Below are 11,367 nucleotides of genomic sequence, written 5' to 3' on the forward strand. Positions count from 1 at the left end.
GCAGGGAATGAGGCTGGAGACATACCGAATAAGGGCATGTGTGCACTTCCCCTTCCCTCTATCCCTCGCCATTCTGGGGATCTGGGGGATGCGCCTCCACTCTTCGTGTCTAGGGTAATCAGGGCCAAATCAGGGCGTCACTCTGGCCGTTCTTCGTGGTGTCTTGATACCGTCATCACTGCTGAACAAGGGAGGAACGTTGGGTCCGTGTCGCGATGGTCGCCGCCAGGTGGGATATGTGAGACAGGGGTGGCAGGCGGCATGACCGATGGTGGTGGTGCTGGAAAAAGAGCGGTGTGACGAGTGACTAGTGACGAGTGACGAGTGACTGGCGCACCGAAAAACGGTGTACGACACAAGTGTCAAGTACGACTTGAGTACGACACAGTGTTACCTGGTGTGTCGCTTCTCACATCGTGTGTCGTGACACTCACCTGTGTGTGGGTGTCCCATCTTGTATATCCTCCAATTTAAAGGTGGACCTCCAGGCATCACGGATTGATCCTCGAAATACGTTTTTCAAGCGAAAATCTGACAATCTTGGCAGAAGCAAGCCGTCAAGTAACTGTGCTAGATCAGCAACGTGACCTAACCGAGCTGCAGAAGAGGACGTATTTATTCACCTGAGCGGGGCGAAGTGAAACCGAGTTAACGAACATCAAGAAATGCAAGGTCATGACACTCGGTCAGAATCACAAACAGCCCAGAGTTACTTTTGTGAGTTGGCCCCAACAAATAGATGTAGGGAGATAATCCTATGGGGAGTTTACCCCGGCAATCCTTCGGAGAGAAGCGGAGGATTGCAAGCAGAGCGAAAGCTGATCTATGAAACCAGTGCTCGAATTCGCACTGCGACGTCAAAGAACTCAAGGGATGACGTGGCACCGTGTGGTACATCACGAAACAGAACAGCACCGCTCAGAGCAAGGTTAACAACTCGCCACCGATATGCGTGACTAATGAATAAGGCGAGAATATCCCGCACGGGGGAGCTGCCAAGGGTACTCGCCAAGAAACAGAGAAAGCAGGTACGAATCGGGCCGAAAAGCCAAAGCCACACAAGATTGACAAATTTCCTCTTGGGCCACATAACGTACAGAGACGACCAGAGGGACGGATTGGAAGCTGCGAGGAAATTCCAATACGAGCACACGTGGCAGAGGGGTATTGCCGTCGTGCGAGCTTTCACATTTGCAGCAATGCGGGTAGGTGAAGCCATTCCGAGTTATCGTCATCATATACGTAGTGTTTGAATATCTCCGCAAGGATCTCAGGCGGAAGTAGTGTGTTGATGCAGAGAATATGGTGGTTCGTGTCATTCAGAGAAGGTATGACTAAACGATGGGGGAATGACGAAGGAACGCCTGCACGATACGGGCCCACTGCCTTCGCCTTATGCTAAAGAAGCAGTGAAAGCGTAGCTGTGTGCTGGCGGAGCGATGAAGCCGTGACTGAATGTTGGCGGAGCGATTTGGAAACGTCAACGGGAGTTGCGGTGGTCGCGGGGTCGCATCAGAGTACCCACTGCGAGAAGCGTCGACCTGGATTCCACAGGCTCGAGGGTGACGTCACGTCAAGGCTGCCGGAATCGATAAAAGATGCCGTGGTTATAGAAGCCGAGCCATGACTGACAATCAACTCCGGCGCAAATCAAGGATGGATTTATCAATGAAAACCATGAGGGTAGGTGAGTGGGATACGTACATGCAGGTTCTGAGGTTTGGATGGGATACGAGTTCCAGGTTTGTGGAAAGGTGGTTCGTCAAAGTTCTTCAAGGAACCGTGCAGTCGGGAATCCGCAGGATGAGGTCAGACGATACGCGCGAGACATGTTTCTTGGAACGCTGAAGAGACAACTTGCACAAAGAACCTTGAGAAGGTCGCAACTACGGAACAAGGACGAGCAAGGATGAATGCCCTTTTTTTCGGCAGTGTGAGCCAAGCGTAAAAACGAGTGGAAATTTGGAACTTACGAAGTATGATATATAAGTGCTCGGGTTTGGCGCCGTATTCATCCTTTCTGCTGCTGGGAGATGAAGAAAAGTTCGAAGTGAGGAGCTGAAGTTGTTGTTCGTTTTGATGCCAGGTCTTCGATCTTAGATCTTACTTTGAACAAACAACGGCCGCCAAGACCTCGCCCAAACGTCCATCACAACGACACACGTCCAACGTCGTAGACGCCCTCTACGTTGATTCCACAAGGTCGATGAACAATATGTCTAGGACTGCAGACATCTTTCCATGTCACGACGCTCACCTCACCCAATTGGAGCCACATCACCATCGATGGGTCGTTCAAGAATGAGAGAAAGACGGGGACTGAACGTTGAGTGGGTGTGTCAACGTCTTTCCTTCTAATTTGTGAGAATCACGTTGCTGTTGGTTTTTTACATAGACTGACGTGGTGGGATTCGTGGTAGGTCAGACGTTCGTGTCTGAGCGGTCCTTCGTCAATAATTTGCCTTGCGCGAACTCACTTCGAGAGTCCATCTTCCAATCATCTTACAACGCAAGTTTCTTCCCTTCGAACCTCTAGACTTTTCCCCACGTTATCTTCGCAAGACTCGTCATTTACCTGTGGTGCTGGTTAGTTCTCTCGCCATCCGTTCTTGGGTTGTCGCTTATGAGTGATGCGAAGTAAGCATCAACACATCGTAGGGTTGGATGCGTGGACATGCACCCCGGAAGAGAAAACATCTACTTGCGTAGTCGTCACAAGTTTCTGGGTCGCTAACGCTTGACGGTTTTATGCCACAGGTACATCTCAATTTGAACTTTCAATCCTCCATTGTCGAATGCGTCCTGATGCTCTTCAGCGTTTTTCTTAACCGGATGTCGACCAATCGGACAGCACGCTCTAGAGTGGGTATATTTTATGCCCCGCAAGGATGCTTCAGTGACCTCATGGATGTCCGTCATAACCTGTAATCATAGCCACGTGGCCCACACTGCGATATCGCCCATGGTTAAATTTCAAATTTTGACTTCTTTAACGAATTTATTGCCTTAAACCGTTCCTCAGCCCGCCTCCAACTATAAAATATGATCTCCAATATCAACGTCCTCCCTGGTTCCTCTTCATTATACTTGTCCGAAGTGACGGCGGCCGTCCGACCTCTCTGAAAGCTTGGATAGGAATTCCATCCCCTGCTCTCAGTCTCTCTTCACCTCAGGTCGTGACCACCCCTTTAAACGCCCCCAGTAGTGCTAGACACCTTCCGCAGCTCGAACTATTTCTCGTGGTACGCTGAGCGTTAGCTTGAAAGCAGATTTCAGTGCTCTTTGTCTTATTGCAGAGTCCCTTGCGAGCGGTCGTCGAGAAGTTATATGAGTCCGCTTTCTAGTTCATCTCGGCTACCGCATCTCCCAACTTATCACCTCACTCGCAGTCGGGCATTTTGTTGGCATGGAAATTGCAGCCGCTCCTTCCCTGAATCGCTGAGCAGAGAGGAGAGGATTTTTTGGAGTACCTTCTCCGAGTCGTTGAGCTCTTGCGTCGCTCGTGCTTCTAGTCCCCGCTCCTCACTATCACCCAGTCTGATATCCATTCAAGACTTGTCATTCATTCATGTCTCCCACCCACTTGCCAGAGTTCGTCGATTGTGACACTTGCTACATCACACCGTCGACGCACAGGACATCGTGATTGACATTGAAGGTTTAAACTCCCCATTAACTCGTTCACCCTTAATGGCGATGCTGAGTAACGATTTAATTAGGGTTCATGGGCTCTTGTTGCTGGCGATGATAGCAAACGCAGGTTTTCGTGTTACGACTTGGCTTTTGCCCGCTCGGGTCATACGTCAGGGCGCTGTACAGTTGCTGAGTTTAGTTGGTAAATTGTGTATCTCCGACATGAGTCTATGAAGTGAGTTTTGTCCTCATGGAAGTATAGGAGTGATGAATGGACAATAAAGATGAAGACGAGACTGGAATGATAACTACAAAAGGAAGAATTTTTGGCATTTCTTTCCAACAATCATCCTGGTAGAAGCCTGAGACTGGAGACGCGCGGTTGCCACCGCCCAAGGGTCCAAACTTCGTCGAATCGTCTCTACTTATCCTCGGTGAACTCCGGTAAAGGCACCTAACGAATGTAATTTTGAAAAGCAGGAGATGCCCACGGAGCCAAGAGCTTCGAGATCAAATCCTACATACCTCGGTATAGTCCGACCTTAATTTGTTGGGATTCGCAAAGGTTATAGAAATGCAAGTTTATCCTAGTTCATCTGACGTCCAAGATTGAACTAGTAAGTTGCTATGTTCAATACAGGAGCTAGCAGGTTGCTAGCAGGGGCGCCGGAACTAAATGTGTCTGTCACCTCTACCCATCAGCCGCCGGCAGATCCCCTTGCTCTGTGGATCTCTGAATTTGCATCCGCGGGTCGGGGAGAAATGAGATGCGGAATTTGACTACATGACAAGGCTACTGAAAAGCCACCGAGTGACCCGGTTTTCATTACTCTTTAGCATTTTAGGCCATTAGCCATAGTGATGTACCCAGTTCCAAAGACTGGGAAAACGCCCCTCCGCTCCATCGAAAGTCCTCCACACTTGTTGCACGCTATGTTCAATGCGAGAATGCCCAGTAAACCACAGTACATGTTGCATGGAGATCGCCGCGAGAATTTCAAATAAAATTCTTCAGAAGCACTGGTAAGGTCCGCCACAAACCCTCACAGAAACTGGGGTGCAATTGCTTACGGCTCCCTAAGGGTTTTAAATTCCAGTCAATGATGGCGCTCGCTCTTTCCCGAGAGCACTGAAGTATTCGTTGCTCTATTCTCCTTGGGCGCTGAAAGTTGGGGAAGGGGCATAATCCCAATGACTAGAGGAGATGAAAATCAAAAACGAGAGCTGGCTGAGGTGGGCGGGGGAGGTGCGGAGGATTGCCAGTTTGCTTGATTGAGTGCATTATTACTGGTCAACAGCGAGATCACTTCCAAATCACTTCATCAAATTACGAGTGAGTCGCCGTTTGAAACTCACAAGGATTGTCATCTTTAAGGCGTCGATATAAAAATTAATCGTAACACGCCGCGTTTTTGGTAAGTACAAGTCAAATTGCATCGCCATGAAACACTGAAAGGCGACGAAAAGACGGAAAGCTTGCATGTAGTATTTCGAAAAAGTGATACGTCGTTCTTTGTTGAACTTGATACCAGCCCGCAGGTATCAGTCAAGACTATCATGAGTGATGACTATAAATCATACGGTGGACATCTACTATTAGCTCGGAGAACGAGATATATAGTGGATATGGTGGATATTTACTGTGAGTGAAATTCTAAGAAATCCATCGCTGTATCTCATTTTTAAAAGAATGGTGGATATTTACTGACTAGGGTGGATACACACTACATCCTCCTATTTTTCAGTGGACGGTAGATATCTACTGTCCAGTCCAACTTTCACCCGGCGGTGGGTTCCCACCATACTACCTGCCTATTGCGTGTCACCGTGATGGTAGACACCCACCGTATCTCCGTTTTTTTTATAACTTCAAGTGGACAGTGGAACTTTGCTCAGCGGATGGCCACCGTATAAGTTATAGTCATCACTAATAGTAGTCCTGACTGATGCCTGCCGGCTGATATCAACTTGATCATAGAACAATGTATCACTTTTTCACTATACTACGTGCAAGGTAACCCCGAAAAGACTCGTCAATGAAGGTCGTGTGACGTAGCAGCAAAATTCGGGAATCGCCGCACAGCATCAACGGGGCAATTCCGGAATTTCCGGGGTGGTTGCAATTTGTACAGTACTTACAAACGTCGTCAACTCAATTCAATGCAGGGCCAATTCTATCAGCCCTGAAAGCGAATTACTGATATATGGAGAGGATCGCGACTATCCATCCACCCCATATCCTCAAGAAACAACCTCGTCATAAAGATGGTCACTCAAGTAACCGTTTTCAAGTGAGCCTTTCAACTTTCGATTTGCCTCCATCCTAGCTCATGAAGCCACTATACCAGGACTGCACCTCTCGTTCGTTTTAAACGTTTCGTTTCAAGTTGGTGTACTAATCGGGAGTTATTTTCTCCAGCTTATTGGGACCATCATCACTTGGTTTTTGTCGGGGTCGTTGATGGTGCAGACTTGTGCGTATCTGCGTTCCCTCCAGAATCAACAACTTTTAACCCCTCCTTTCCAGACGACTACTTCTATACTGATGCGTTAGCAGATGACATGATATACATCAAAGCAGTGGGTGCGTCTGAATCCCGAGTTTCGTCGTTAGCCGTCGGTAATTACACTCCAACGTCAGTGTGGTTTGCCTTCGTCGTCGACCAAGTACGCTCTATGGCGGTGACGGCGTCCGCTTGGCAGAGCTTAGTGGTGGCGTGGGGGAAACCGTCGGATTTCATTGGGACAGTCATCTTTCCGCTCATGACCGTGCCGCTTACTGGATTGGGTGAGTTCTCTTTGGTTCTCCCACTCACTTACCAAACTATTGACAGAATCATGCGTGGTGCAAATATTCTTTTCTTGGTGTGTACGTTTGGAAGTAATTTGCTTCTCGGCCTTAACTCCCTTCGGTTATCAGGCGGATATGGACCCTAAGAAAAGACTCCAAAGTTTGTCGACTGATCGCGGTCTTAATCTCTTTGGCGTGTGGCTTTCTTCATGTCAACGACGAGTATTGACGTTTGTTCAGGTTGCATTGCTACAACTGTCGGCTGCCATCGTCCGTGGAGTAGTTGTGCGTGAATCTTTATGAATGAAGTTTGTATGAATGCTCACCGATGTACCTCGCGCCAGTGTGCTCAACCACCAAGCACTGCCAGGAGGTCATATAATATGGAAATTACGGCGAAGGTATGTTGAAACTCGCTGTCATATTGCGTAGCGCTTAGTCGTGCCAATATCAGTTGTGGCTTGCGGGAACTTTCATCTGTGACTTCATTATTGTTGCAACCATGACATATCTGGCACGTCAACCTTTCCTCTTTCGATGTGTATGAGTTATTCAAGGTTTTGCTCCCCACAGCTCTTCAAAGCAAAGCTCGAATCCTCATTCAATGCGACCAGACGCGTTGTAGACCGCCTCATTATCGTTACTCTGGAGACGGGCGCCGTTACCCTCGCCGCAACTCTCGTTCAACTCATTTTCTATTTCAGATATCCACCGAACTCCCTCCAACAGGTTGGAGTGTAAGTTTCACTCATATTTGTACCGCAACAGTGCTCGTCTGACACATCTGAATGGTAGAATGTATATCCTCGGGGGCTTGTGAGTCATTCCTAAGTGGCGGTATCATTAACAACTGACCCACTGAAACAGATATTCAAACGTCCTTCTCAGCGTCCTCAACGGCCGAAAGCGCGCTCGCCGTCAACTGGCAGAAACAAGTCACAATTTCAGCCTTCATTTCACCGACCAAAGCCTTCCAGCCCCTCGTTCGTCTTCCTCATACCAGGAAGGAATCGAAATCAAGTAATATAATGTTCTAACGATCCGATGGCTGGGTCGTCTGCCATCTGTTGGTCACATGCCATGACTCGAGCGTTTGGGGGGATTTCAACTGCATACTGCCCAAACAGCAAACCTGTACTCCAACGTATGTTTATTGCTCGCCACGGAATAAAAATTATGGACAAATTTGATGATGAGTCAACTCGTAGAATACCACTATCACCAAGTCACCACCTCTACCTAGCCGATTCCCCACCTTCTTGCGTCTTACACAAATTTGAACTCGACAACCGCTCAAAACCTTCAATCATCCCAACCACTCTCTTTAACACATTCCTCACCGCAACCGGATCCCTTTTCGCCTTCATCTTCCTCGCCCATCGCGCATTTGTCTTTCCCTGCTGCCGTGTCTTCGTCTCCGAAATCAATCATAACCGCCCAGTGAGGCCCATTCAAAATATTCCGCAAAACCGTATACATAAGTAAAACCTGCTTTGTTCATTCAGGGCTTGACATGCCAAGCCGTTATGGAAATAACAATGATGCAGGACAATCGCCCTGTGCTCTTCGAAAACCAGGTCCCCGGCTCAGTGGAAATACTGCAAGCCAACGCCCGCAAAACCTTGTTCTACACGACACGGTAAGCAATGTTGAGTACTTCGTCATTCGATAGTAGATCAACTCCCAAACCACCACCTTCTCTAAACCATCTGGATAATCGTGGACTGAGGTCTGGTACTATTCGTCGCCGAGGGTAATGCGGTACGCAGCTGTAGCCTGTTATGCTCGGACTCTAATGACCATGGCTGCTCGTTTCGGTTGAGTTAGCCGTTTTCGTCGTAGATGCGGTCGCGTTTGGAAAGATATCACGGGTCGTATACCTTGAGAATGTAGAGAGAACCAATCGAGAACGTCGAAAACGGCGTCGTCTGCGGACATGTACGCGTGCAACATGTGCATGAGCCACGGTCGGCTTTCTGAAAGTCGATGCCTTTACTACGCGGGGTCGATGATGCAGCCTAAGAAAGACCTCGTGTGTGAGTTGCACCTTCGACGCGAGCAGAGGAGATGGTGTCGACTGTCTGGTAGTTGCCTTCATTCCAGCGAAGAGGGTCGATATTGTGTCTGATGATGTGAGAGATGGTGACAACTCACGATCTCAGAAAGAGGGAGCACCGCGGACTCGTATTCGCCACAAAGTCCTCGCTAGCCGTTCCTCCTGCCACTTGATGAGTTTTGAGGGTCATCTGTATCCATTTCTCTGGGCGCTGATGATTTCTGGAGAGGTGGTCGAACCAAGCTTGAACTCGTCGTCGTAAGAATTACATCACGTGTCGCGGTTCTGGCTCAGTCACAAAACTACGTGCCTTGTATTAGTATAAGTATTACGCAGCTTGTACGTGCCTGCCACACAGCAATGCCCCAGGCCAACCACACGCTCCGCATCTCCTAGGTCGCCGTTATCATATCCTCTCATCATCCTAGCTCATATTGGTGGCATGCCGACTTCTATTCTCGACCTTCCAACGGAACTCATCCTGGAGATCATCCATTCGGAGGACTTCACAAATGCCACTATCGCGTACTTTGGAATGACTTGTCGCCGTTTCCATGACATATGTCAAGTTCTTGTTCTGGAGCGCCAACTTCCCGTACTGCGCGCATTAGCGAGTAGGCGTAGCCTCCTTATCTATAAGAACTATGGATCAATCGCGATGAAAGATGATGAATTAAATGACGTGAAGGAGATATTTCAAGCTTCATTCCACAAAATCGAATACGTCCTTGTCACCTTCACCGTTGAGGAAATCGCAAGCGTTCACGGATTTATTTTTCACGCCAACGCTGTTGGCCATATTGACATCAAACTCGGTTCACAGTTATACATGTCCAGCCTAGCCGAGAAAAAAGATTGGTGCCAAACGCTAGCTTCGTTCATCAGGGTTTCCTCGGAGAAGGATATGGCAAACTTGACCATCACGGGTTTACCCCACGGCGAGCGACTCGGATACTTCAAACCCACGATACCCATTCCCGAAACGCCATCAAGTCCCTTCATCCCCCTGCCCATCACCAAATCGTCATCAAGTGCTATAAAGACCTATTTTTCCTTTCTTAGTCCGCTTAAGGGCCGCTTTTTTGGTCTTAAAACGCGGTCAGGCAGTATTGGTACTCAGCCCAACCGCCATGTTGCACCGGAAGGAGAGCGACTCTTCAACTTCGGTACACCCCTAGGACTCAAAAGTTTTGAGATACACTCCCCCCTCCCTTTTCATGGAGCATGCTTTCCGCAGACCCTACGAGCTCTGAATGGTGGATACCTTTCCAGATTATCGCTCTTGAACACAAGACTCCATATGTCAGAATGGAGTCACATACTGCCCCTACTTTCCATGCCTCTCCTGTCCGAATTTGATGTTGGGGATTCCGACATTGCTTTTCGCGACCTTTCACCATTCTTGCTGCGTCATTCAGGCATAACCCACCTCGACCTGTCATGCAGTAGTCCAATCGGATCAATCGTGCCCCCGGCGGGCTTTCTTCCTCGCCTTGAAGTGATCAGCGGAAACCCCAACTATCTTTCAGGATTACTTTCCATCCAGGGACACTTCCCAAATTTACGCTCCGTCGCGTTGACGCGGCATCCACTGCGAGCCATCCAGCACGGAGCTCTCGATAACATCTTGCGAAATTTGGGAGAACGTGAGAGAGGAACAATCCGCCTTTCCATCGAATTTTCGAACCCAACCGGTCTTACAAAATGGTTTTCCAAGGCAGAACCATTTTCCCTGGATTGCGTGAAAACGTTAGAGATTATCAGGTTCGGATTCCTCATTTCCTCAGAGATGTGCGACAGCTTCTTTTCTTGGGTATCGGTCTTCCCGTACGTCCAAGACCTGGATTTGACGCAGTTGGTTCCTGGGGACCCGAAGATGTGGACCTGGAGATTAGATGCGTTGTGGGACTCGTGTCCGGAGTTGCAGTCAATCATCGTCAAGAGAAAAACTTACCGGCGGCCTGTGAAATCAGTTGAGTAATATTCCAGGTGGATCGGTGGGCTGGTATTTTTTTGCTCCTTGCCTTTATGAAATTTATGGCATCTATATGCGAGGAATCTGTTTGGTTTTTTTGATAGGTAGCGCGGAACGGACACATTGCTGTATTCAATATGCTACACTATGCGAGTATCGGATATCCATTAACGTTCTCCGTGCCCCACAGGAGCTTCAAAATTCAAAGTGCATAAATAACTACGAGACTTTCGCATCTGTCGGTTGAAGCACTGCTACTCCGTTGCACAACATGTTGCCGGGTGCGAGATCTCAATGCGTTGGACCCTATACTGTGGGCATGGGCTTATTTATTCGGTAGAGAGGTGGTTGAGTGGCGGCGCCTGCGGACATGACGACTCTGCTGATAATTTGAGTGAGGAAAAACGTCCGTCCGATTGAACAGGCTAATTAAAGTCCATATATTCAAGTCTGAGCACCTACATCTCCTTCCTCCCTTCAACACCCAAACGCTTACGCCACCTACCTTCTCAAAACACCCCAACAACCGCAACCAAACTCATAACCACCCAAACAGCCCACGCCCCTTTCCCCCTCAAACTTTCAGCGCCACTCGTCTTTGTCGTAGTCTTCGTCGTCGCACTTGGCGTAGCACTACTAGCCACAGACGATCCATTCGTAGCGGTACTACCAGGCGGGTTCTGAGCGGCCCGAATGATGATAGCAGCTTGTTCTGCGAGGCCGTACGTCGGCGCCATGAGCTGTCCATCGCGTGAGAAGAGATCAAAGGGGGAGAAAAGGAAGAGGACGTACATGAGTAGACATAGCCAACGGGAAAACCGACGCATCCACAACTCTCACATTCGCTTCAATTTATCAGCCTTCTCCCTCATTCTTCCTAAACATGTCAAACGGAACACTCACAAATCCCAT

The 11,367-nt window shown here is 48.6% G+C and overlaps 4 protein-coding genes across 4 annotated transcripts; 3 read left to right on the forward strand and 1 right to left on the reverse strand.

Annotated features, from left to right (window-relative positions):
- Positions 1 to 1,677: 1,677 nt before the first annotated feature.
- LACBIDRAFT_296054 (uncharacterized protein) lies at positions 1,678 to 2,995 on the forward strand (the record flags this gene model as incomplete). The annotated part of the gene is made up of 7 exons (XM_001890475.1): positions 1,678 to 1,687; positions 1,711 to 1,742; positions 1,868 to 1,933; positions 2,224 to 2,334; positions 2,421 to 2,586; positions 2,643 to 2,757; positions 2,817 to 2,995. 6 exons carry the CDS (start codon positions 1,678 to 1,680, stop codon positions 2,732 to 2,734), a joined length of 477 nt encoding a protein of 158 aa, XP_001890510.1. The 3' UTR covers positions 2,735 to 2,757; positions 2,817 to 2,995.
- A 304-nt stretch (positions 2,996 to 3,299) lies between these two features.
- On the forward strand, positions 3,300 to 3,606 carry LACBIDRAFT_296091 (uncharacterized protein; the record flags this gene model as incomplete). The annotated part of the gene is made up of 1 exon (XM_001890476.1): positions 3,300 to 3,606. The coding sequence occupies exon 1, from the start codon at positions 3,328 to 3,330 to the stop codon at positions 3,604 to 3,606; it is 279 nt and encodes a 92-aa protein (XP_001890511.1). The 5' UTR covers positions 3,300 to 3,327.
- A 2,292-nt stretch (positions 3,607 to 5,898) lies between these two features.
- LACBIDRAFT_335610 (uncharacterized protein) lies at positions 5,899 to 10,461 on the forward strand (the record flags this gene model as incomplete). The annotated part of the gene is given in 14 exon segments (XM_001890477.1): positions 5,899 to 5,924; positions 6,215 to 6,217; positions 6,275 to 6,421; positions 6,468 to 6,498; positions 6,665 to 6,709; positions 6,769 to 6,825; positions 6,998 to 7,161; positions 7,220 to 7,240; positions 7,292 to 7,444; positions 7,633 to 7,864; positions 7,930 to 8,063; positions 8,318 to 8,460; positions 8,710 to 8,819; positions 8,839 to 10,461. The coding sequence occupies 14 exon segments, from the start codon at positions 5,899 to 5,901 to the stop codon at positions 10,459 to 10,461; spliced, it is 2,889 nt and encodes a 962-aa protein (XP_001890512.1).
- Positions 10,462 to 10,849: 388 nt separating this feature from the next.
- Positions 10,850 to 11,300, reverse strand: LACBIDRAFT_296097 (uncharacterized protein). Its single transcript, XM_001890479.1, has 2 exons — positions 11,248 to 11,300; positions 10,850 to 11,195 (listed from the first exon to the last, which is right to left on the reverse strand). The coding sequence occupies exons 1-2, from the start codon at positions 11,257 to 11,259 to the stop codon at positions 10,965 to 10,967; spliced, it is 243 nt and encodes an 80-aa protein (XP_001890514.1). The 5' UTR covers positions 11,260 to 11,300; the 3' UTR covers positions 10,850 to 10,964.
- Positions 11,301 to 11,367: the final 67 nt, after the last annotated feature.

Source organism: Laccaria bicolor, genomic scaffold (assembly GCF_000143565.1).
Source record: "Laccaria bicolor S238N-H82 LACBIscaffold_100 genomic scaffold, whole genome shotgun sequence".
Lineage (NCBI taxonomy): Eukaryota > Fungi > Basidiomycota > Agaricomycetes > Agaricales > Hydnangiaceae > Laccaria > Laccaria bicolor.